The following is a 22,887-nucleotide window of genomic DNA, read 5'->3' on the forward strand; positions in this document are numbered from 1 at the left end:
TTACTTGAGGCTGTTAGGGCCACCATGAAAATTGAAAATATAAAAGCCTATATACACTTACGAGTTTCAAACTTCATACATCACCATCCACTAGAGCTTCGAACGTGAGACTATCATAATTTTATCATCTTGGCTATCTCATACATAAATTGGACTCGCAACTATTTTGCATATGATTAGTTATGCAGATTCTTGTCATGTAAATGGATTGTTACTGTTTTGCTCCTAAGATTCAAAATTTGTATTTGTATTATTTTGTTAGCATTTTGTAAATCCACCTTTGCCTTTCAAAACTGCCTGAATCCTTCTAGGCATGCTCTTGATCAGATTCAAGCATATCTCGACTTAGATCTGTTCCCAGGTCTCTTCTACACATTCCCAATGTTTTGGTGCATACTGGTTGACTCACTTAAGCATGAATACAGCTTTTTCTTCAACTCTACCCACAAATTGGGTTGAGGTCTAGGAACTGTGAGGGCCAATCCAGCATCTCATTGTCATTGAACCATTTCTTTGCTAATCTCGACGTATGCTTCAGGTCATTGTCCTGCTGGAACACTATGTATTCCTTTTCATACCCATAGTACTCGAGTGTACAAAATAACTAATCTTGTAGGATTCTCACATACAGCTCAGCATTGAGACCACCATCGATCCTGGTCAAATATCCAATGCTTTTGGCTGTGAAACAACCCTATATCATCAGGCTTCCTCCACAGAACTTGACAGTTCTTCAATTTCTCAATCCGTTAGCTCCCTTTTCCCTTGTTTCTTCCAGACCAATTTGCTCCCATCAAAGCCCATTCTATTGACTTTCATATCATCGATCGAAATCACCCATTTCCAATCTTTTACTGTTCACTGATCAAACTTTTTAGCAATCTCGAGCCAACGCTTCTTATGACGATATTGAAGTTGAGGCTTCTTCACCTTTTTTCGGGCCACCATTACAGACTTGTGTAATGCAGATCGCACAGTGCTTGCATGGACGTCTGTGATCTCACTATTACGAAGCATACAAGTCCTACAGACTTACCAAGGGCCACCTACTCCGTTCCCCTCTGCATATAGACACAAGAAGTCTCATTGCACCTGTTTTTGCTATGGAGCCACCTTTTGTTCCCTTTAGTTGTGCTAGCTACATGCTACATTGGGTCTCTACTACCCAAACGTATACATCAAGATCAAGAAGTGGATTTTTTCCACATAGAGATGGTATATTTAATACTAAACATTACACAAAAACTCATAAAATAACTCTATCCCCTCTTGGCACAGATGCTGAGAAGGTTTTTGACAAAGTAAGTTGCAATATATTTCTGCTACTAGTTCTTTATATGCTTGTTCCTCAGCTAGTGTCCAAGTTAATGGAATCCTAACTCCTCCATTCGACAAAATGAGAGACACAGGGTTGCCCATTGTTGCCCACTCTTTTTGTGCTGGTCATGGAAACCCTGTTACAAAAAAATAGGCAGTCCCCAGGTATAATAGGTGGCCTGACACATACAATGGTAGCTTTTGTGGATGATCAGCTGATCTTAATTACAAACCTGGACACCGCTTTTCCTCATATTCTGTAAATCAAATGCCCTAAATATAAACACTCCTGTGTCCATGGTCCAATGACTTCAACGTGGCACTCCTTTTCCTTGGCCTCAGACAAGCATCTCATGGCCTCAGACAAGCATCTCCTTGGCCTCAGACAAGCATCTCATGCCCCTCACGGAATACTGAAAGGGATTTTCATAATCTTACTTTTGATACATTACAGATTAGACACATATATTATACAAGCCTCATCTCTTATGGAAATACAGTACCTCGCATTAACATATCACACCCTGCCAGTCCGGGACACAACAGCAGCCTTCCTGACCAAAGGGCTATTTAACACCTCACCTCACAGGAACCTGCGATTTCCTATTTAACTTGTTAGCATGGAGAGAAGAAACCTGTTCAATGTAAAATAACCCTTTCATGTATTGTATATAGCAGATGTCAGCATTGTTTATCAAAGTTTCAACTGTATATTCACAAACACATGTTTCCCAAATGCCTGCTGAGTTCTGAGGATTGGTGCAATTGTACCTGGAAGGACACAATGTTCCCACCCCCAAGAAACACTATAATTATGTGCTGGAAAATAAAGATTTCAGATATTGACAACCTATGTTGAGTCTGGGCTGTCTTATCTCTCTGATCAGAAGCAAAGGGGATATTCGTTGCACAGGGAAATATTCATGGGTTTGGAGGTCTGAAGCCTCATAATATAACCATCATAACCTGCCGGAGAAAAACCGCTAACAGTTTGGTGTCAGAAGGTGGGATCCACCAAAGCAGTATCGGGTAAGTGATTCTATATTTAAGATATATATTATTACTGCCCTATACTGTAAGAGTGGATTATTTGAACCCGGTAAGCGCTTCTGATAAGCGTCTCCCAGGAATCTGATATTCCTAAAGTAATAGAGGGATCTGAAATCCCGCAGGAATCTGATATTCCTGAAGAAAAACAGTATTGTGTGCAACGAATATCCTTTGCTAAACCTGTATATAGCTGTATAGTTGCTTAAGCATTTTTAGTCGTTATATATATGTATAAGGTTGAATTTAGTGTATAGATTATGTATAGATTGTATGCGAGTTCATGCTGAAATTGAAGGTATAAAATTGGCCATCAATAGTTAAAAAAATCTGCCATAGATTCAGGAGTAGAGTTGAGCGAACACCTGGATGTTCGGGTTCGAGAAGTTCGGCCGAACATCCCGGAAATGTTCGGGTTCGGGATCCGAACCCGATCCGAACTTCGTCCCGAACCCGAACCCCATTGAAGTCAATGGGGACCCGAACTTTTCGGCACTAAAAAGGCTGTAAAACAGCCCAGGAAAGAGCTAGAGGGCTGCAAAAGGCAGCAACATGTAGGTAAATCCCCTGCAAACAAATGTGGATAGGGAAATGAATTAAAATAAAAATTAAATAAATAAAAATTAACCAAAATCAATTGGAGAGAGGTTCCATAGCAGAGAATCTGGCTTCCCGTCACCCACCACTGGAACAGTCCATTCTCAGATATTTAGGCCCCGGCACCCAGGCAGAGGAGAGAGGTCCCGTAACAGAGAATCTGTCTTCATGTCAGCAGAGAATTAGTCTGCATGTCATAGCAGAGAATGAGGCTTCACGTCAGCCACCACTGCAACAGTCCATTGGCATATATTTAGGCCCAGCACCCAGGCAGAGGAGGGAGGTCCCGTAACAGAGAATCTGTCTTCATGTCAGCAGAGAATTAGTCTGCATGTCATAGCAGAGAATGAGGCTTCACGTCAGCCACCACTGCAACAGTCCATTGGCATATATTTAGGCCCAGCACACACACAGGCAGAGGAGAGAGGTCCCGTAACAGAGAATCTGGCTTCATGTCAGCAGAGAATCAGTCTGCATGTCATAGCAGAGAATGAGGCTTCACGTCAGCCACCACTGCAACAGTCCATTGGCATATATTTAGGCCCAGCACACACACAGGCAGAGGAGAGAGGTCCCGTAACAGAGAATCTGGCTTCATGTCAGCAGAGAATCAGTCTGCATGTCATAGCAGAGAATGAGGCTTCACGTCAGCCACCACTGCAACAGTCCATTGGCATATATTTAGGCCCAGCACCCAGGCAGAGGAGGGAGGTCCCGTAACAGAGAATCTGTCTTCATGTCAGCAGAGAATTAGTCTGCATGTCATAGCAGAGAATGAGGCTTCACGTCAGCCACCACTGCAACAGTCCATTGGCATATATTTAGGCCCAGCACACACACAGGCAGAGGAGAGAGGTCCCGTAACAGAGAATCTGGCTTCATGTCAGCAGAGAATCAGTCTGCATGTCATAGCAGAGAATGAGGCTTCACGTCAGCCACCACTGCAACAGTCCATTGGCATATATTTAGGCCCAGCACACACACAGGCAGAGGAGAGAGGTCCCGTAACAGAGAATCTGGCTTCATGTCAGCAGAGAATCAGTCTGCATGTCATAGCAGAGAATGAGGCTTCACGTCAGCCACCACTGCAACAGTCCATTGGCATATATTTAGGCCCAGCACCCAGGCAGAGGAGGGAGGTCCCGTAACAGAGAATCTGTCTTCATGTCAGCAGAGAATTAGTCTGCATGTCATAGCAGAGAATGAGGCTTCACGTCAGCCACCACTGCAACAGTCCATTGGCATATATTTAGGCCCAGCACCCAGGCAGAGGAGGGAGGTCCCGTAACAGAGAATCTGTCTTCATGTCAGCAGAGAATTAGTCTGCATGTCATAGCAGAGAATGAGGCTTCACGTCAGCCACCACTGGAACAGTCCATTCTCAGATATTTAGGCCCCGGCACCCAGGCAGAGGAGAGAGGTCCCGTAACAGAGAATCTGTCTTCATGTCAGCAGAGAATTAGTCTGCATGTCATAGCAGAGAATGAGGCTTCACGTCAGCCACCACTGCAACAGTCCATTGGCATATATTTAGGCCCAGCACCCAGGCAGAGGAGAGAGGTCCCGTAACAGACAATCTGGCTTCATGTCAGCAGAGAATCAGTCTGCATGTCATAGCAGAGAATCAGGCTTCACGTCACCCACCACTGCAACAGTCCATTGTCATAAATTTAGGCCCAGCACTAGTGTTGAGCGGCATGTCCCATATTCGAATTCGCGAAATTTTGTGAATATTCGAAAGAATATTCGTAAAATATTCGCGATTATTCAAATTCGTTATTATTTCGCATATGCGATAATTCGAATTATCGCATAATACATATGCTATGCAAAATTCACATGTGCGCTAATGAAATCGCCTTACGAAGATTCGCAACTCAATTCAATCACTAATGTATGAATGCAATGCCCTTTGCCTCTGTTCTGGGACAAGTGTAGATATTCGCATGTGCGCTAATAAAATCGCCTTACGAAGATTCGCACCTCAATCACTTTCTAGGGAATGTGAGACTTTTGGGAATCAATCGAGATACAGTGGGGGGTGATGACAGTAGTTGACAGAGTACAGATCAATGTAATCTGTAAGGTGGAAAGTAAAATAAAAAATACGAATATTCGTAAATCGAATTTTACGAAGTTCTACGTATTCGCGAATATGGTGCTATACTATATGAATGCACAGGCCTTTGCCTCTCTGTTCTGGGGACAAGTGTAGATATTTGCATTTGCGTTAATAAAATCGCCTTACGAAGATTCGCAGCTCAATTCAATCACTAATGTATGAATGCAAAGCCCTTTGCCTCTGTTCTGGGACAAGTGTAGATATTCGCATGTGCGCTAATAAAATCGCCTTACGAAGATTCGCAACTCAATTCACTAATGTATGAATGCAAAGCCCTTTGCCTCTGTTCTGGGACGTGCCGATATTCGCATGTGCGCTAATAAAATCGCCTTACGAAGATTCGCGCCTCAATCACTTTCTAGGCAATGTGAGTAAGATCTGAGCTGTTGGACCTTTGGGAAACAATCAATTATATGTGTACTGTAATTTTGTGGGGGGGGGGGGGGGAAACAAAAAACGAATATTCGTTTTTACGAATATATAGCACTATATTCGAAATATTCGCGAAATCGCGAAGTTGCGATATTCGCGAAAAAAATTTGCTTTTCGAATATTCGCGCTCAACACTACCCAGCACCCAGGCAGAGGAGAGAGGTCCCGTAACAGAGAATCTGGCTTCATGTCAGCAGAGAATCAGTCTTCATATCATAGCAGAGAATCAGGCTTCACGTCACCCACCACTGTAAGAGTCAATTTTCATAAATTTAGGCCCAGAACCCAGGCAGAGGAGAAAGGTCCCGTAACAGACAATCTGGCTTCATGTCAGCAGAGAATCAGTCTTCATATCATAGCAGAGAATCAGGCTTCACGTCACCCACCACTGCAACAGTCAATTGTCATAAATTTAGGCCCAGCACCCAGGCAGAGGAGAAAGGTCCCGTAACAGACAATCTGGCTTCATGTCAGCAGAGAATCAGTCTTCATATCATAGCAGAGAATCAGGCTTCACGTCACCCACCACTGCAACAGTCAATTGTCATAAATTTAGGCCCAGCACCCAGGCAGAGGAGAGAGCTCCCGTAACAGAGGATCTGGCTTCATGTCAGCAGAGAATCAGTCTGCATGTCATAGCAGAGAATGAGGCTTCACGTCACCCACCACTGCAACAGTCCATTGGCATATATTTAGGCCTAGCACACAGGCAGAGGAGAGGTTCATTCAACTTTGGGTAGCCTCGCAATATAATGGTAAAATGAAAATAAAAATAGGATTGAATGAGGAAGTGCCCTGGAGTCCAATAATATATGGTTATGGGGAGGTAGTTAATGTCTAATCTGGACAAGGGACGGACAGGTCCTGTGGGATCCATGCCTGGTTCATTTTTATGAACGTCAGCTTGTCCACATTGGCTGTAGACAGGCGGCTGCGTTTGTCTGTAATGACGCCCCCTGCCGTGCTGAATACACGTTCAGACAAAACGCTGGCTGCCGGGCAGGCCAGCACCTCCAAGGCATAAAAGGCTAGCTCTGGCCACGTGGACAATTTAGAGACCCAGAAGTTGAATGGGGCCGAACCATCAGTCAGTACGTGGAGGGGTGTGCACACGTACTGTTCCACCATGTTAGTGAAATGTTGCCTCCTGCTAACACGTTGCGTATCAGGTGGTGGTGCAGTTAGCTGTGGCGTGTTGACAAAAGTTTTCCACATCTCTGCCATGCTAACCCTGCCCTCAGAGGAGCTGGCCGTGACACAGCTGCCTTGGCGACCTCTTGCTCCTCCTCTGCCTTGGCCTTGGGCTTCCACTTGTTCCCCTGTGACATTTGGGAATGCTCTCAGTAGCGTGTCTACCAACGTGCGCTTGTACTCGCGCATCTTCCTATCACGCTCCAGTGCAGGAAGTAAGGTGGGCACATTGTCTTTGTAGCGTGGATCCAGCAGGGTGGCAACCCAGTAGTCCGCACAGGTTAAAATGTGGGCAACTCTGCTGTCGTTGCGCAGGCACTGCAGCATGTAGTCGCTCATGTGTGCCAGGCTGCCCAGGGATAAGGACAAGCTGTCCTCTGTGGGAGGCGTATCGTCATCGTCCTGCCTTTCCCCCCAGCCACGCACCAGTGATGGACCCGAGCTGCGTTGGGTGCCACCCCGCTGTGACCATGCTTCATCCTCATCCTCCTCCACCTCCTCCTCATCCTCGTCCTCCTCGTCCTCCAGTAGTGGGCCCTGGCTGGCCACATTTGTACCTGGCCTCTGCTGTTGCCAAAAACCTCCCTCTGAGTCACTTCGAAGAGACTGGCCTGAAAGTGCTAAAAATGACCCCTCTTCCTCCTCCTCCTCCTCCTCCTCCTGGGCCACCTCCTCTTCCATCATCGCCCTAAGTGTTTTCTCAAGGAGACATAGAAGTGGTATTGTAACGCTGATAACGGTGTCATCGCCACTGGCCATGTTGGTGGAGTACTCGAAACAGCGCAACAGGGCACACAGGTCTCGCATGGAGGCCCAGTCATTGGTGGTGAAGTGGTGCTGTTCTGTAGTGCGACTGACCCGTGCGTGCTGCAGCTGAAACTCCACTATGGCCTGCTGCTGCTCGCACAGTCTGTCCAGCATGTGCAAGGTGGAGTTCCACCTGGTGGGCACGTCGCATATGAGGCGGTGAGCGGGAAGGCCGAAGTTACGCTGTAGCGCAGACAGGCGAGCAGCAGCAGGATGTGAACGCCGGAAGCGCGAACAGACGGCCCGCACTTTATGCAGCAGCTCTGACATGTCGGGGTAGTTGTGAATGAACTTCTGCACCACCAAATTCAGCACATGCGCCAAGCAAGGGATGTGCGTCAAATTGGCTAGTCCCAGAGCTGCAACGAGATTTCGCCCATTATCACACACCACCAGGCCGGGCTTGAGGCTCACCGGCAGCAACCACTCGTCGGTCTGTTGTTCTATACCCCGCCACAACTCCTGTGCGGTGTGGGGCCTGTCCCCCAAACATATGAGTTTCAGAATGGCCTGCTGACGTTTACCCCGGGCTGTGCTGAAGTTGGTGGTGAAGGTGTGTGGCTGACTGGATGAGCAGGTGGAAGAAGAGGAGGAGGAAGCCGAGAAGGAGGAGGTGGCAACAGGAGGCAAAGAATGTTGCCCTGCGATCCTTGGCGGCGGAAGGACGTGCGCCAAACAGCTCTCCGCCTGGGGCCCAGCTGCCACTACATTTACCCAGTGTGCAGTTAGGGAGATATAGCGTCCCTGGCCGTGCTTACTGGTCCACGTATCTGTGGTTAGGTGGACCTTGCTACAGATGGCGTTGCGCAGTGCACACTTGATTTTATCGGATACTTGGTTGTGCAGGGAAGGCACGGCTCTCTTGGAGAAGTAGTGCCGGCTGGGAACAACATACTGTGGGACAGCAAGCGACATGAGCTGTTTGAAGCTGTCTGTGTCCACCAGCCTAAATGACAGCATTTCATAGGCCAGTAGTTTAGAAATGCTGGCATTCAGGGCCAGGGATCGAGGGTGGCTAGGTGGGAATTTACGCTTTCTATCAAATGTTTGTGAGATGGAGAGCTGAACGCTGGCGTGTGACATGGTTGAGACGCTTGGTGACGGAGGTGGTGGTGGTGGTGTTGGTGGTACATCCCCTGTTTGCTGGGCGGCAGGTGCCAACGTTCCTCCAGAGGCGGAGGAAGAGGCCGAGGCGGCAGCAGCAGAATAGGCCGAGGCGGCAGCAGCAGAAGAGGTAGCAGGGGGAGCCTGAGTGACTTCCTTGGTTTTAAGGTGTTTACTCCACTGCAGTTCATGCTTTGCATGCAGGTGCCTGGTCATGCAGGTTGTGCTCAGGTTCAGAACGTTAATGCCTCGCTTCAGGCTCTGATGGCACAGCGTGCAAACCACTCGGGTCTTGTCGTCAGCACATTGTTTGAAGAAGTGCCATGCCAGGGAACTCCTTGAAGCTGCCTTTGGGGTGCTCGGTCCCAGATGGCGGCGGTCAGTAGCAGGCGGAGTCTCTTGGCGGCGGGTGTTCTGCTTTTGCCCACTGCTCCCTCTTTTGCTACGCTGTTGGCTCGGTCTCACCACTGCCTCTTCCTCCGAACTGTGAAAGTCAGTGGCACGACCTTCATTCCATGTGGGGTCTAGGACCTCATCGTCCCCTGCATCGTCTTCCACCCAGTCTTGATCCCTGACCTCCTGTTCAGTCTGCACACTGCAGAAAGACGCAGCAGTTGGCACCTGTGTTTCGTCATCATCAGAGACATGCTGAGGTGGTATTCCCATGTCCTCATCATCAGGAAACATAAGTGGTTGTGCGTCAGTGCATTCTATGTCTTTCACCGCTGGGGAAGGGCTAGGTGGATGCCCTTGGGAAACCCTGCCAGCGGAGTCTTCAAACAGCATAAGAGACTGCTGCATAACTTGAGGCTGAGACAGTTTCCCTGGTATGCATGGGGGTGATGTGACAGACTGATGGGGTTGGTTTTCAGGCGCCATCTGTGCGCTTTCTGCAGAAGACTGGGTGGGAGATAATGTGAACGTGCTGGATCCACTGTCGGCCACCCAATTGACTAATGCCTGTACCTGCTCAGGCCTTACCATCCTTAGAACGGCATTGGGCCCCACCATATATCGCTGTAAATTCTGGCGGCTACTGGGACCTGAGGTAGTTGGTACACTAGGACGTGTGGATGTGGCAGAACGGCCACGTCCTCTCCCAGCACCAGAGGGTCCACTAACACCACCACGACCATGTCCACGTCCGCGTCCCTTACTAGATGTTTTTCTCATTGTTATGGTTCACCACAACAACAAATATATTATTTGGCCCAATGTATTGTATTCAAATTCAGCGGGATATAAATTTGAGGCCTAGTATTTAGGCGCTGGGTGACCGGTATGGATTTAGTGACAGAATTAGACTTGGAAATGCACAGAAGCGTGTGTGTGTGAAGTTATTCTGAATGACCCAATGTGCACCTTGAATATTATATACCCTTTTAGGGATAGATTTCAAATAGCTCTGATATAGCAGAAACCACTAAATTATGAAATTGCTAAATTGGGAATTGTACTTCAACCCAGAACAAAAAATGTGCTTTGACGGACACTAAATATCTTGCCCAGCAACAACAGTACAGCGGTGGGTAACGAGAGATTTAGAGGGAATTAAATTTGAGGCCTAGTATTTAGGCGCTGGGTCACCGGTATGGATTTAGTGACAGAATTAGACTTGGAAATACACAGTAGCGGGTGTGTGTGAAGTTATTCTGAATGACCCTATGTGCACCTTCAATATTATATACCCTTTTAGGGATAGATTTCAAATAGCTCTGATATAGCAGAAACCACTAAATTATGAAATTGCTAAATTGGGAATTGTACTTCAACCCAGAACAAAAAATGTGCTTTGACGGACACTAAATATCTTGCCCAGCAACAACAGTACAGCGGTTGGTAACGAGAGATTTAGAGGGAATTAAATTTGAGGCCTAGTATTTAGGCGCTGGGTCACCGGTATGGATTTAGTGACAGAATTAGACTTGGAAATACACAGTAGCGGGTGTGTGTGAAGTTACTCTGAATGACCCTATGTGCACCTTCAATATTATATACCCTTTTTGGGATAGATTTCAAAGAGCTCTGATATAGCAGGAACCACTAAATTATGAAATTGCTAAATTGGGAATTGTATTTCAACCCAGAACAAGAAATGTGCTTGAACGGACACTAAATAACTTCGCCCAGCTACAGCACTAGGGACGAGATTTAGCTGGATATAAATTTGAGGCCTAGTATTTAGGCGCTGGGTGACAGGTATGGGTTTAGTGACAGAATTAGACTTGGAAATACACAGTAGCGGGTGTGTGTGAAGTTATTCTGAATGACCCTATGTGCACCTTCAATATTATATACCCTTTTAGGGATAGATTTCAAATAGCTCTGATATAGCAGAAACCACTAAATTATGAAATTGCTAAATTGGGAATTGTACTTCAACCCAGAACAAAAAATGTGCTTTGACGGACACTAAATATCTTGCCCAGCAACAACAGTACAGCGGTGGGTAACGAGAGATTTAGAGGGAATTAAATTTGAGGCCTAGTATTTAGGCGCTGGGTCACCGGTATGGATTTAGTGACAGAATTAGACTTGGAAATACACAGTAGCGGGTGTGTGTGAAGTTATTCTGAATGACCCTATGTGCACCTTCAATATTATATACCCTTTTTGGGATAGATTTCAAATAGCTCTGATATAGCAGGAACCACTAAATTATGAAATTGCTAAATTGGGAATTGTACTTCAACCCAGAACAAAAAATGTGCTTTGACGGGCACTAAATAACTTTCCCAGCTACAACAGGACAACGGTAACGAGAGATTTAGAGGGATTTAAATTTGAGGCCTAGTATTTAGGCGCTGGGTGACAGGTATGGGTTTAGTGACAGAATTAGACTTGGAAATACACAGTAGCGGGTGTGTGTGAAGTTATTCTGAATGACCCTATGTGCACCTTCAATATTATATACCCTTTTTGGGATAGATTTCAAATAGCTCTGATATAGCAGAAACCACTAAATTATGAAATTGCTAAATTGGGAATTGTACTTCAACCCAGAACAAAAAATGTGCTTTGACGGACACTAAATATCTTGCCCAGCAACAACAGTACAGCGGTGGGTAACGAGAGATTTAGAGGGAATTAAATTTGAGGCCTAGTATTTAGGCGCTGGGTCACCGGTATGGATTTAGTGACAGAATTAGACTTGGAAATACACAGTAGCGGGTGTGTGTGAAGTTACTCTGAATGACCCTATGTGCACCTTCAATATTATATACCCTTTTTGGGATAGATTTCAAAGAGCTCTGATATAGCAGGAACCACTAAATTATGAAATTGCTAAATTGGGAATTGTATTTCAACCCAGAACAAGAAATGTGCTTGAACGGACACTAAATAACTCGCCCAGCTACAGCACTAGGGACAGATTTAGCTGGATATAAATTTGAGGCCTAGTATTTAGGCGCTGGGTGACAGGTATGGGTTTAGTGACAGAATTAGACTTGGAAATACACAGTAGCGGGTGTGTGTGAAGTTATTCTGAATGACCCTATGTGCACCTTCAATATTATATACCCTTTTAGGGATAGATTTCAAATAGCTCTGATATAGCAGAAACCACTAAATTATGAAATTGCTAAATTGGGAATTGTACTTCAACCCAGAACAAAAAATGTGCTTTGACGGACACTAAATATCTTGCCCAGCAACAACAGTACAGCGGTGGGTAACGAGAGATTTAGAGGGAATTAAATTTGAGGCCTAGTATTTAGGCGCTGGGTCACCGGTATGGATTTAGTGACAGAATTAGACTTGGAAATACACAGTAGCGGGTGTGTGTGAAGTTACTCTGAATGACCCTATGTGCACCTTCAATATTATATACCCTTTTTGGGATAGATTTCAAAGAGCTCTGATATAGCAGGAACCACTAAATTATGAAATTGCTAAATTGGGAATTGTATTTCAACCCAGAACAAGAAATGTGCTTGAACGGACACTAAATAACTCGCCCAGCTACAGCACTAGGGACAGATTTAGCTGGATATAAATTTGAGGCCTAGTATTTAGGCGCTGGGTGACAGGTATGGGTTTAGTGACAGAATTAGACTTGGAAATACACAGTAGCGGGTGTGTGTGAAGTTATTCTGAATGACCCTATGTGCACCTTCAATATTATATACCCTTTTAGGGATAGATTTCAAATAGCTCTGATATAGCAGAAACCACTAAATTATGAAATTGCTAAATTGGGAATTGTACTTCAACCCAGAACAAAAAATGTGCTTTGACGGACACTAAATATCTTGCCCAGCAACAACAGTACAGCGGTGGGTAACGAGAGATTTAGAGGGAATTAAATTTGAGGCCTAGTATTTAGGCGCTGGGTCACCGGTATGGATTTAGTGACAGAATTAGACTTGGAAATACACAGTAGCGGGTGTGTGTGAAGTTATTCTGAATGACCCTATGTGCACCTTCAATATTATATACCCTTTTTGGGATAGATTTCAAATAGCTCTGATATAGCAGGAACCACTAAATTATGAAATTGCTAAATTGGGAATTGTACTTCAACCCAGAACAAAAAATGTGCTTTGACGGGCACTAAATAACTTTCCCAGCTACAACAGGACAACGGTAACGAGAGATTTAGAGGGATTTAAATTTGAGGCCTAGTATTTAGGCGCTGGGTGACAGGTATGGGTTTAGTGACAGAATTAGACTTGGAAATACACAGTAGCGGGTGTGTGTGAAGTTATTCTGAATGACCCTATGTGCACCTTCAATATTATATACCCTTTTTGGGATAGATTTCAAATAGCTCTGATATAGCAGAAACCACTAAATTATGAAATTGCTAAATTGGGAATTGTACTTCAACCCAGAACAAAAAATGTGCTTTGACGGACACTAAATATCTTGCCCAGCAACAACAGTACAGCGGTGGGTAACGAGAGATTTAGAGGGAATTAAATTTGAGGCCTAGTATTTAGGCGCTGGGTCACCGGTATGGATTTAGTGACAGAATTAGACTTGGAAATACACAGTAGCGGGTGTGTGTGAAGTTACTCTGAATGACCCTATGTGCACCTTCAATATTATATACCCTTTTTGGGATAGATTTCAAAGAGCTCTGATATAGCAGGAACCACTAAATTATGAAATTGCTAAATTGGGAATTGTATTTCAACCCAGAACAAGAAATGTGCTTGAACGGACACTAAATAACTCGCCCAGCTACAGCACTAGGGACAGATTTAGCTGGATATAAATTTGAGGCCTAGTATTTAGGCGCTGGGTGACCGGTATGGATTTAGTGACAGAATTAGACTGGGATATGGCCAAAAAATGAACAGACTATTGCTGGTTAAATGCACTTGGTGTGACAGCTTCACCCTGATGTAGGCTTTAGCCAAAAAACAACCACACCATTGAGGGTTAAATGCACTTGGTGACAGGCGCAGCTTGCCCCTGATTTTGTATATGGCCAAAAAATGAACAGACTATTGCTGGTTAAATGCACTTGGTGTGACAGCTTCACCCTGATGTAGGCTTTAGCCAAAAAACAACCACACCATTGAGGGTTAAATGCACTTGGTGACAGGCGCAGCTTGCCCCTGATTTTGTATATGGCCAAAAAATGAACAGACTATTGCTGGTTAAATGCACTTGGTGTGACAGCTTCACCCTGATGTAGGCTTTAGCCAAAAAACAACCACACCATTGAGGGTTAAATGCACTTGGTGACAGGCGCAGCTTGCCCCTGATTTTGTATATGGCCAAAAAATGAACAGACTATTGCTGGTTAAATGCACTTGGTGTGACAGCTTCACCCTGATGTAGGCTTTAGCCAAAAAACAACCACACCATTGAGGGTTAAATGCACTTGGTCGCAGCTTGTGCTGGCGCACCACAAGACACAAAATGGCCGCCGATCACCCCAGAAAAATGAGACTGACAAACGGTCTGTGCAGCCTAAAAACAGTGAGCAATTGAGGATCAGCAGCTCAATGATCCACAGCTGCAGATCGATCAGTTAATCAAGTCCTTTGGAGGAGTTAATCTGCCTAATCTCGCCCTACTGTCGCAGCCGCAACCTCTCCCTACGCTAATCAGAGCAGAGTGACGGGCGGCGCTATGTGACTCCAGCTTAAATAGAGGCTGGGTCACATGGTGCTCTGGCCAATCACAGCCATGCCAATAGTAGGCATGGCTGTGATGGCCTCTTGGGGCAAGTAGTATGACGCTTGTTGATTGGCTGCTTTGCAGCCTTTCAAAAAGCGCCAAGAAAGCGTCACAAAAGCGCGAAGAAAGCGACGAACACCGAACCCGAACCCGGACTTTTACGAAAATGTCCGGGTTCGGGTCCGTGTCACGGACACCCCAAAATTCGGTACGAACCCGAACTATACAGTTCGAGTTCGCTCATCCCTATTCAGGAGTAATATGAGCCTGAATTAGAAGTAATACCATCCAGAATAGTTAAATATCTGCCATAAATTCAGGAGTAGTTATGAACCTGAATTAGAAGAAATAGGATAAAAAAAAAAAAAAAAAAACACATAAACTGATAAGCATAAGGTTTATCAGTAAGTATTTTCGCACTGAACACAAACATAATTATCCTTAGATAAACCTTCAAATTCAGCTGATCTCACTGTATATTTTAGCTAAGTAAAAAAAAATAAAAAATGGGCAATTCCTATGGTAAGAAGGATCCCAAAAAGAAACTGAATTTTAAATTTAGAACTGTAAATCATGTCCCCAAGTCTGCTGCAAATCACTCTATGGTGAAACTGTCTCCTAAAAATGAATTGGGGGAAAGTCCAAAAATGTTTGTCCAGAGGTGTTTAGGTCCATTTTATACTAATCCTTGGGTTGATAATATGTGTAAATGGACAGAAGGAATGAAATGTACTGACCCATTCCCAAAAGAAGGGTCTTTTTCAGACTTTCATATGGCCATGATCAAGGGCCTATGTCTGAATGACATAGACACTTTTCCATGGTACAAAGGTGACCCTCACTGGGATAAAATGTATATGAAAACTTGTGGCCAAGCATGGATATCAGTGCAAACGTTTTGGACTGACTTGTGCAGTTCAAATACAAAACAACAAAATAGAATCCCCATTGTGACTCCAACTCCTGCCCCACCCCCATACGTGCCATTGTATCCCGTAGCAACAAAATTAACAACAGAATCAGATGATGAGATGTGCGCACACTTGACTCTACCACAGGTTCCTGGCTTTACAGAACCTGAGGAACAAGTTTTGTCTGAGAATACTAGCCAGCCTATTATACAGTCTGCACAGCCCAGTAGAACAATATATGCAAGGGCTGCAAAAATTAAGGGGTTAGAACTAGAAGATACCCCTCCCATAGCAGCTGAAACATTTCCATTTGTAATAATGGGGAATCAAATGATAATGAAGCCATTACCATCCACTGTCTTAAATGATATTATTAAGAATTCACCAGACCCTAGAAAAACCCCCGCAGCCACTGTATCATACTTGAAAAGGATGTGTAAGGGACAGCAGTATACTGTAGAGGATTACAGATTGATTTTAGAGGGGGTCACAGGATATCAGGATCCAGCAGAAGGTGGTTTTAATTTTGAAACATGTGACACTCTTGCAATACCCAGTGCAGACATCACGCCTGCCAATTATCCTTTACGGACTTCTGTCCAGATAGAGTCAATGTGGACTCAAGTATTGGCACAATTAAAAAAGATGCATGGCGATAGGAAAGATATTGGGATAGCCACAGCGTGTAAACAAAAATCTGGGGAAAGTGTGTCAGATTTTTCAAAGAGATTTAGACAAATTTGGATAGAGGAGGCAGGTTTGGCAACTGCAGATGATATGGGTTTAGTGTATACACAGACATTTGTTGCAAATTTGCTGCCAGAAGTCGCAAAAACTTATAAAATGATTGTTGATAGTTGGCCTACATTGACCCCAACACAAACCATGAGACAAGCTATAGAAAAAGACTCAGCAGGATGTTTTGAGGTCCAAAGGCAGACCAGCAAATCATCAGCTCATGATATACATTTCTCCCAGCCCCGCCCTCACCATGAAAATAGGGGTAGATATACAGACAAGCGCGATTTCCAGCAGCACATAGGACCTAGACAAAACCCACGTGTATGTTTTAGGTGTAAACAACCGGGGCATTTTATTAGAAATTGCCCTTACCCTCCCCCAGACCAGGCTCAGCAAATACCCATACAGACCCGGCAAACACAGATTAAATATCCCATTCAGTGGGGAATGAATGCAGCAAACCCGCAATGAAGGTGCCCAAACTCCGTCGCCATGTATGATTTAACCTGCACTGCAGAAGAAAAGCCCATGATCAAACTAATTTTAGCAGATGATAGATACCCACTGAGGTATAGGGAAGAATATTTTTTAATCGATAGTGGAGCAACAATCTCAGTCATCAGGCAGTGGACAGGTAAAGAAACTTATCCTGGCGAACCTTCTGTGGGAATAAACGGAGTGTTAACACCAACCAGACGTACCCCACCCGTCCAGGTGTATAATCAGTGGAGGGAATTTTTAACAGATCATTCTTTTGCTATTTTGCCAACATGTCCTGCAAATTTATTAGGAAGAGATTTAATGATCAAGTTAGGCATCTCTCTCCTGCCGAACAAGGAAGGAGGATTCTCTATTGACTGTATACATACTCTCACTTGTCAGCAGGAAATTGTTCCCAGTTCTCTTGAGGAGATTCCACAAGAGACATGGGCACAAGATTCCTTTGATGTTGGTTTTCTCCCCTGCACACCGTATAAGGCTACTGTCAAGCCACATACGCCTGTGTACCTGAAACAATATCCCATCCAAAAGGCAAAGGAAGAGGCCCTAGCACCAATGATTGAGGCATTCCTCAAACGGAACGTGCTAAAATTCACCACTTCCCCGTACAATACACCAGTCAATCCTGTAATCAAGTCAGATGGCTCTTACAGATTCACCCAAGATCTAAGAGCAATAAACGAAATCATTCTCCCCATAACACCTGTGACGCCCGACATGACTACACTCATAAACCAGATCCCAGCCACAACACAATGTTTCAGTGTGGTCGATCTCTCCAATGCATACTTTAGCGTACCACTGGATGAGAAGACACAGCCACTGATGGCATTTGTTTTCAATGGACGTCAAATGACCTGGTGCAGATTGCCACAAGGTCTAATTGATGCACCTGCAGTTTACTCTACCGCTCTCCAACAAATCCTTGTAAACTGGCATCCGCAGCATGGTTCCACATTATTATCTTTTGTAGATGATTTATTAATATGTAGTCCATCTGAACAAGCATGTCAGAAAGACACACTGTCACTGCTGTGTTTTCTGGGAGCAGAGGGACAGAAGGTCTCTAAGAAAAAGATCCAGTTCTGTCAAAAGAGTGTTACCTTCCTTGGTATGATTCTCACACCTGGCTCTCGGTTGCTCGCACCAAATCGCATCCACACAATAATTAGTCTGCCACGCCCACAAACTAAGTCAGGGTTGATGAGCTTCCTGGGTATGGTAAACTTTTGCAGATTATGGATCCCAGATTGTTCACACTGGGACTCTTTCCTCAGACCTTCCACTTCCCTCACTGCTCCCCAGAATATTGTTTGGTCCGCTGAAATGATAGATGCTTTTGAGATGTTAAAAATTTCTCTCGTTTCAGCCCCTGCATTGGGCATTCCACAATACAATCTCCCATTTCACCTATATGCACGTGAAAATTGCAAAACCATAGCCGCTGTGTTAGCTCAAGACCATGGAGGACGGTTGAGACCTGTTGCATATATATCCAAACTCCTCCCAGTCACTGTGCAGGGCATGCCACCATGTCTCAGGACCTTGGCAGCATGTGCAATGGCTGTAGAATTGACAAGCTCGATCACACTGGGACACAATACCACACTGTACACATCACACTCTGTCCTACATCTTTTAAAGAACCTGTCCACACAACACATGACTGCCCAAAGGTTAGCAGGATATGATGTGATCCTTACCACCACCCCAGGGCTCCAAGTCCATTATTGTGCACCAACAACTGCACCAATGCTGTTTTTGAACTCTCTTCTAGGGCTAAAGGGCCCACAAGATGAGATTTTAGAACAACATGAATGTGCAGAACGAATTCACATAGCTACCAGCCCCCGCCCCACCCTACAAAGTGTTCCTTTTCATGATGCAGAAGATGTTTTTGTAGATGGCTCCTGCACCCGACCGGATGATCACACATTTCATGCCGGTTATGCAGTTGTGCAGTTGCCCGATAGAGTTCTTGAGGCCATGCCAGCCGCTGTCGCATCAGCACAAGCTGCAGAGTTGATTGCACTTGCTAGAGCTTGCGAAATTATGGCTGGTAAGCGAGTGAATGTGTACACGGACTCTAGATTCGCATTTTCGGTGTGTCATGACTTTGGGGTAATATGGCAGCATAGAGGGTTCACTACAGCAACAGGCAAACCAGTAGCGCATGCACAACTCATTTCAAATCTCCTTGCAGCAATTCAACTCCCAGAGGCCATTGCAGTCATTAAATGTCAGGCGCACACAACCTCAATGACACTAGTTGCCCAGGGGAACAGGTTAGCAGACAGGCATGCAAAAGCAGCCTCCCATGTCGCACAAAATTGCGCGACCGAGGTTTTGGTAAATTCCCCGCTAGTACCGCTCACACCTGAAAATAACATAATGTTGTCCCAGCTCCAAACATTTGCAACATCAGAAGACATTGCGTATTGGGAGATTCAAGGGTTGACCAAAGACGCTAACGGTTTATGGTCAAAAGGAGGAGTAGTAGGGATTCCCCAAATAGCAGCCCCCATTCTTATACTCCAAATACATGGTTTAGGCCACAAGGGACTCAAGCAAACAATTGAGGAAGTAAGTAAAAGGTTTTGTGCAGAGAATTTAAAGCAAGTTACGGAAAGTATGATTTCAAGATGTCTAACCTGCGCTAGAAACAATGTTCAGGGGAAGAAGGTAGGCCGTCATGAACATTTACTGCCCCCACAAGGACCATTTCAGGAACTGCAAATTGATTTTACACACATGCCAAAAGCAACAAATGGGTGTAAAATTCTTTTGGTAATTGTTGATAGATTCAGCAGATGGCCAGAGGCTTTCGTGGTAAGAAAAGAGGATGCAAAAACTGTAGCTAAAATCTTGTGTAAGGAAATCATTCCCAGGTGGGGATGCCCAGTCAGAATCAGCTCTGACAACGGAACCCCATTCACAGCAAAGGTAACTCAGTCCATAGCTGACCAGTTAGCTATAGATTGGAAGTTCCATATACCATACCATCCCCAAAGTTCAGGAGTCGTTGAACGAATGAACCGCACACTGAAGGACAAACTAAGAAAGGCAACTGAGGGTACCTACCATAAGTGGGACCAGTACTTGCCAGCTATTCTTGCTGAAGTCAGAATGACTCCAGACCCAAGAACCAAGCTATCTCCCTTTGAGATTTTGATGGGGAGACCCTTCCCAACCCCATGGACAAAGAGTCCATTAATTCTTATGCCTGGAGACTTGCAGCAGATACAGGAGGAATATGTGGCAAAACTGATTGATAAACTAAACAGTGATTATGGTGATATTTCGCTCTCGTTTCCTTTGCCAACAGGTGCACCAACCCACCCATTCAAGTCTGGAGACAGAGTCCTGGTAAAGGCCCTACACAAGTTGAAGTCGCTGGACCCACCCTATGGACCCCCTGTGACAGTCCAGGCCGTGACCAGAACTGCAGTACTGACAGACGACTCCCCTGCTTGGATTCACGCATCCAGACTAAAGGAAGCCCCACCATTGAGCCCTGTGCCCAAGTGACCAGAACCAGACGAGGTTCCAATTGGATCAAGCCATACTGAAGAAGGAAACATCAGTGTTCTGTACAATGCCGTTATACACTCATACCCCTGGAAGGCCTCACATCCGTGCAGCAGTAGTACTCTTGGTAGTAGGAACAATGCTAGTAGCCACTGTTTGGCTTGTAGCAACATGTGCTCATTATCCAGAGGACCTACCCTCAGTTTGCCCCTCATCACCCCAGGAAGTGAGAGACACAAGAGACATTCGGGTCTCCACTCTACGATTAACCCCAAATCTGTTAGACACAAAGGACAATATATGGGCATTTATTGCCACCAATATACTAAATTCTTCGGATTTTTGCATCACAGATCACTACAACTCATATGACTTGTTTTCTACCTGCCTCTTAGCTGTTCCCACTCCAGTGAGTGTCCTAAGAATGTATTACAGTACAGCATGGAACGACACAAGTGTGGAGGATGCTGATGTATATGCACATCCAAACTTATACGCGTATTGTAGCAACAGCTCTTCATATTCACTCACAAAACAAATGGTTGAGGTAGATACAGGATATATATCCTCCGCTGAAGTTTGCTATGAAATGACCTGCAGTAGAAGTCACATCCCTATGTGCACACAACCAAGTCGCCAGCCTACATACACCACAGAATACAACGCCACCTGTTTAGGCCTTCGCCAGTGCAAGTCAGTAACCAACAACATGACCTGTACCCATACCATAATACAACCTAGTTATGGGAAAAATGTCCAGCTCCCTAAGGGATGGTTACTGACATGTGGGACTCGTAGCTGGACATATGTCCCAGGGAATATAACGGGGGGGCCATGTACACTTTCCCGGCTCTCAATGATCCTACCCCCAAGATTGGTTGACCACTCCCGAGTCCCTAGGTCCCTGGGAGAGGCTCTTCCAAGCGACTGCGACTCAGCAGTACATCTGTTCTCTGAAGCTGAGTATGTCTCTCTGGCCGTATCCCTAGTAGGAGTCCCAGGCCTTGCAACAGCAAATCATAGACAGCTGAGTAAGATCGCCTGTGCACTTGCAAAGGGGTTAAACCACACATCTAGTGCTCTGTATGAACTATTGATAGATCTCCAGGGCACTAGACAGGCAGTCTTACAAAATCGGTTGACTATAGATTATCTGTTGCTTAAGCATAATATGGGATGTGATTCCTTTGAAGGCATGTGTTGCTTCAATCTCAGTGACCATGCAAAATCAATACAAGACCACATTAAGGCAGTGAGCGAACTGGCAAAAGACATCAAGAGGGATATTAGTCAAAATTGGTGGGATTGGTTTTTTGGGTGGTTGCCTGGAACAGCATTCATTCAACGGCTGACGGTGACCATAGTGGGGGTAATCATGTGCATGATAACTCTATGCTGTTGTGCTCAGTGCATCCCAAACATCCTATCTATGTGTAGAGCATGCATGACTCCAGCAAACACACAGGAAACATATCCAGGAGGACACATGGTGCTACTCTCAGAATGACACTGATTCCAAAGGCCTATGTTATGTTTTGTGTTTTTTTTCCTTACTTTTCTTTCTTCTCTCTTTTCACTATGCAGGAGATTTTTTCCTACTGTGCGCCAAATTACACAGAAGGTTTTTTTAATCTCCTTCATAGTCTTTATTGTCTCATATACACACACACACATATATACATATATATATATATATATATATACACACATACATACATACATATACCCACACACACACACACACACACACAACCTTAGATGGAGGAAAACATACAGTGATCCCGTTTTTATATATATATATATAAGTTGGGATCAATGGTTGGATTGAAAGGGATTTTCATAATCTTACTTTTGATACATTACAGATTAGACACATATATTATACAAGCCTCATCTCTTATGGAAATACAGTACCTCGCATTAACATATCACACCCTGCCAGTCCGGGACACAACAGCAGCCTTCCTGACCAAAGGGCTATTTAACACCTCACCTCACAGGAACCTGCGATTTCCTATTTAACTTGTTAGCATGGAGAGAAGAAACCTGTTCAATGTAAAATAACCCTTTCATGTATTGTATATAGCAGATGTCAGCATTGTTTATCAAAGTTTCAACTGTATATTCACAAACACATGTTTCCCAAATGCCTGCTGAGTTCTGAGGATTGGTGCAATTGTACCTGGAAGGACACAATGTTCCCACCCCCAAGAAACACTATAATTATGTGCTGGAAAATAAAGATTTCAGATATTGACAACCTATGTTGAGTCTGGGCTGTCTTATCTCTCTGATCAGAAGCAAAGGGGATATTCGTTGCACAGGGAAATATTCATGGGTTTGGAGGTCTGAAGCCTCATAATATAACCATCATAACCTGCCGGAGAAAAACCGCTAACAAATACCTTGGGGTGTCTTCTTTTCAAAATGGGGTTACTTGTGGCGTAGTTATAC

At 44.7% G+C, this 22,887-nt stretch overlaps 1 protein-coding gene across 1 annotated transcript; it reads left to right on the top strand.

Moving 5' to 3' along the window:
• The first annotated feature begins 2,157 nt into the window (after nt 1–2,157).
• On the top strand, nt 2,158–22,040 carry LOC122925667. The gene is made up of 2 exons (XM_044277018.1): nt 2,158–2,346; nt 20,231–22,040. The coding sequence occupies exon 2, from the start codon at nt 20,501–20,503 to the stop codon at nt 21,938–21,940; it is 1,440 nt and encodes a 479-aa protein (XP_044132953.1). The 5' UTR covers nt 2,158–2,346; nt 20,231–20,500; the 3' UTR covers nt 21,941–22,040.
• The last annotated feature ends 847 nt before the right edge of the window (nt 22,041–22,887 follow it).

The sequence above is a fragment of the Bufo gargarizans genome, chromosome 1 (assembly GCF_014858855.1).
Source record: "Bufo gargarizans isolate SCDJY-AF-19 chromosome 1, ASM1485885v1, whole genome shotgun sequence".
Lineage (NCBI taxonomy): Eukaryota > Metazoa > Chordata > Amphibia > Anura > Bufonidae > Bufo > Bufo gargarizans.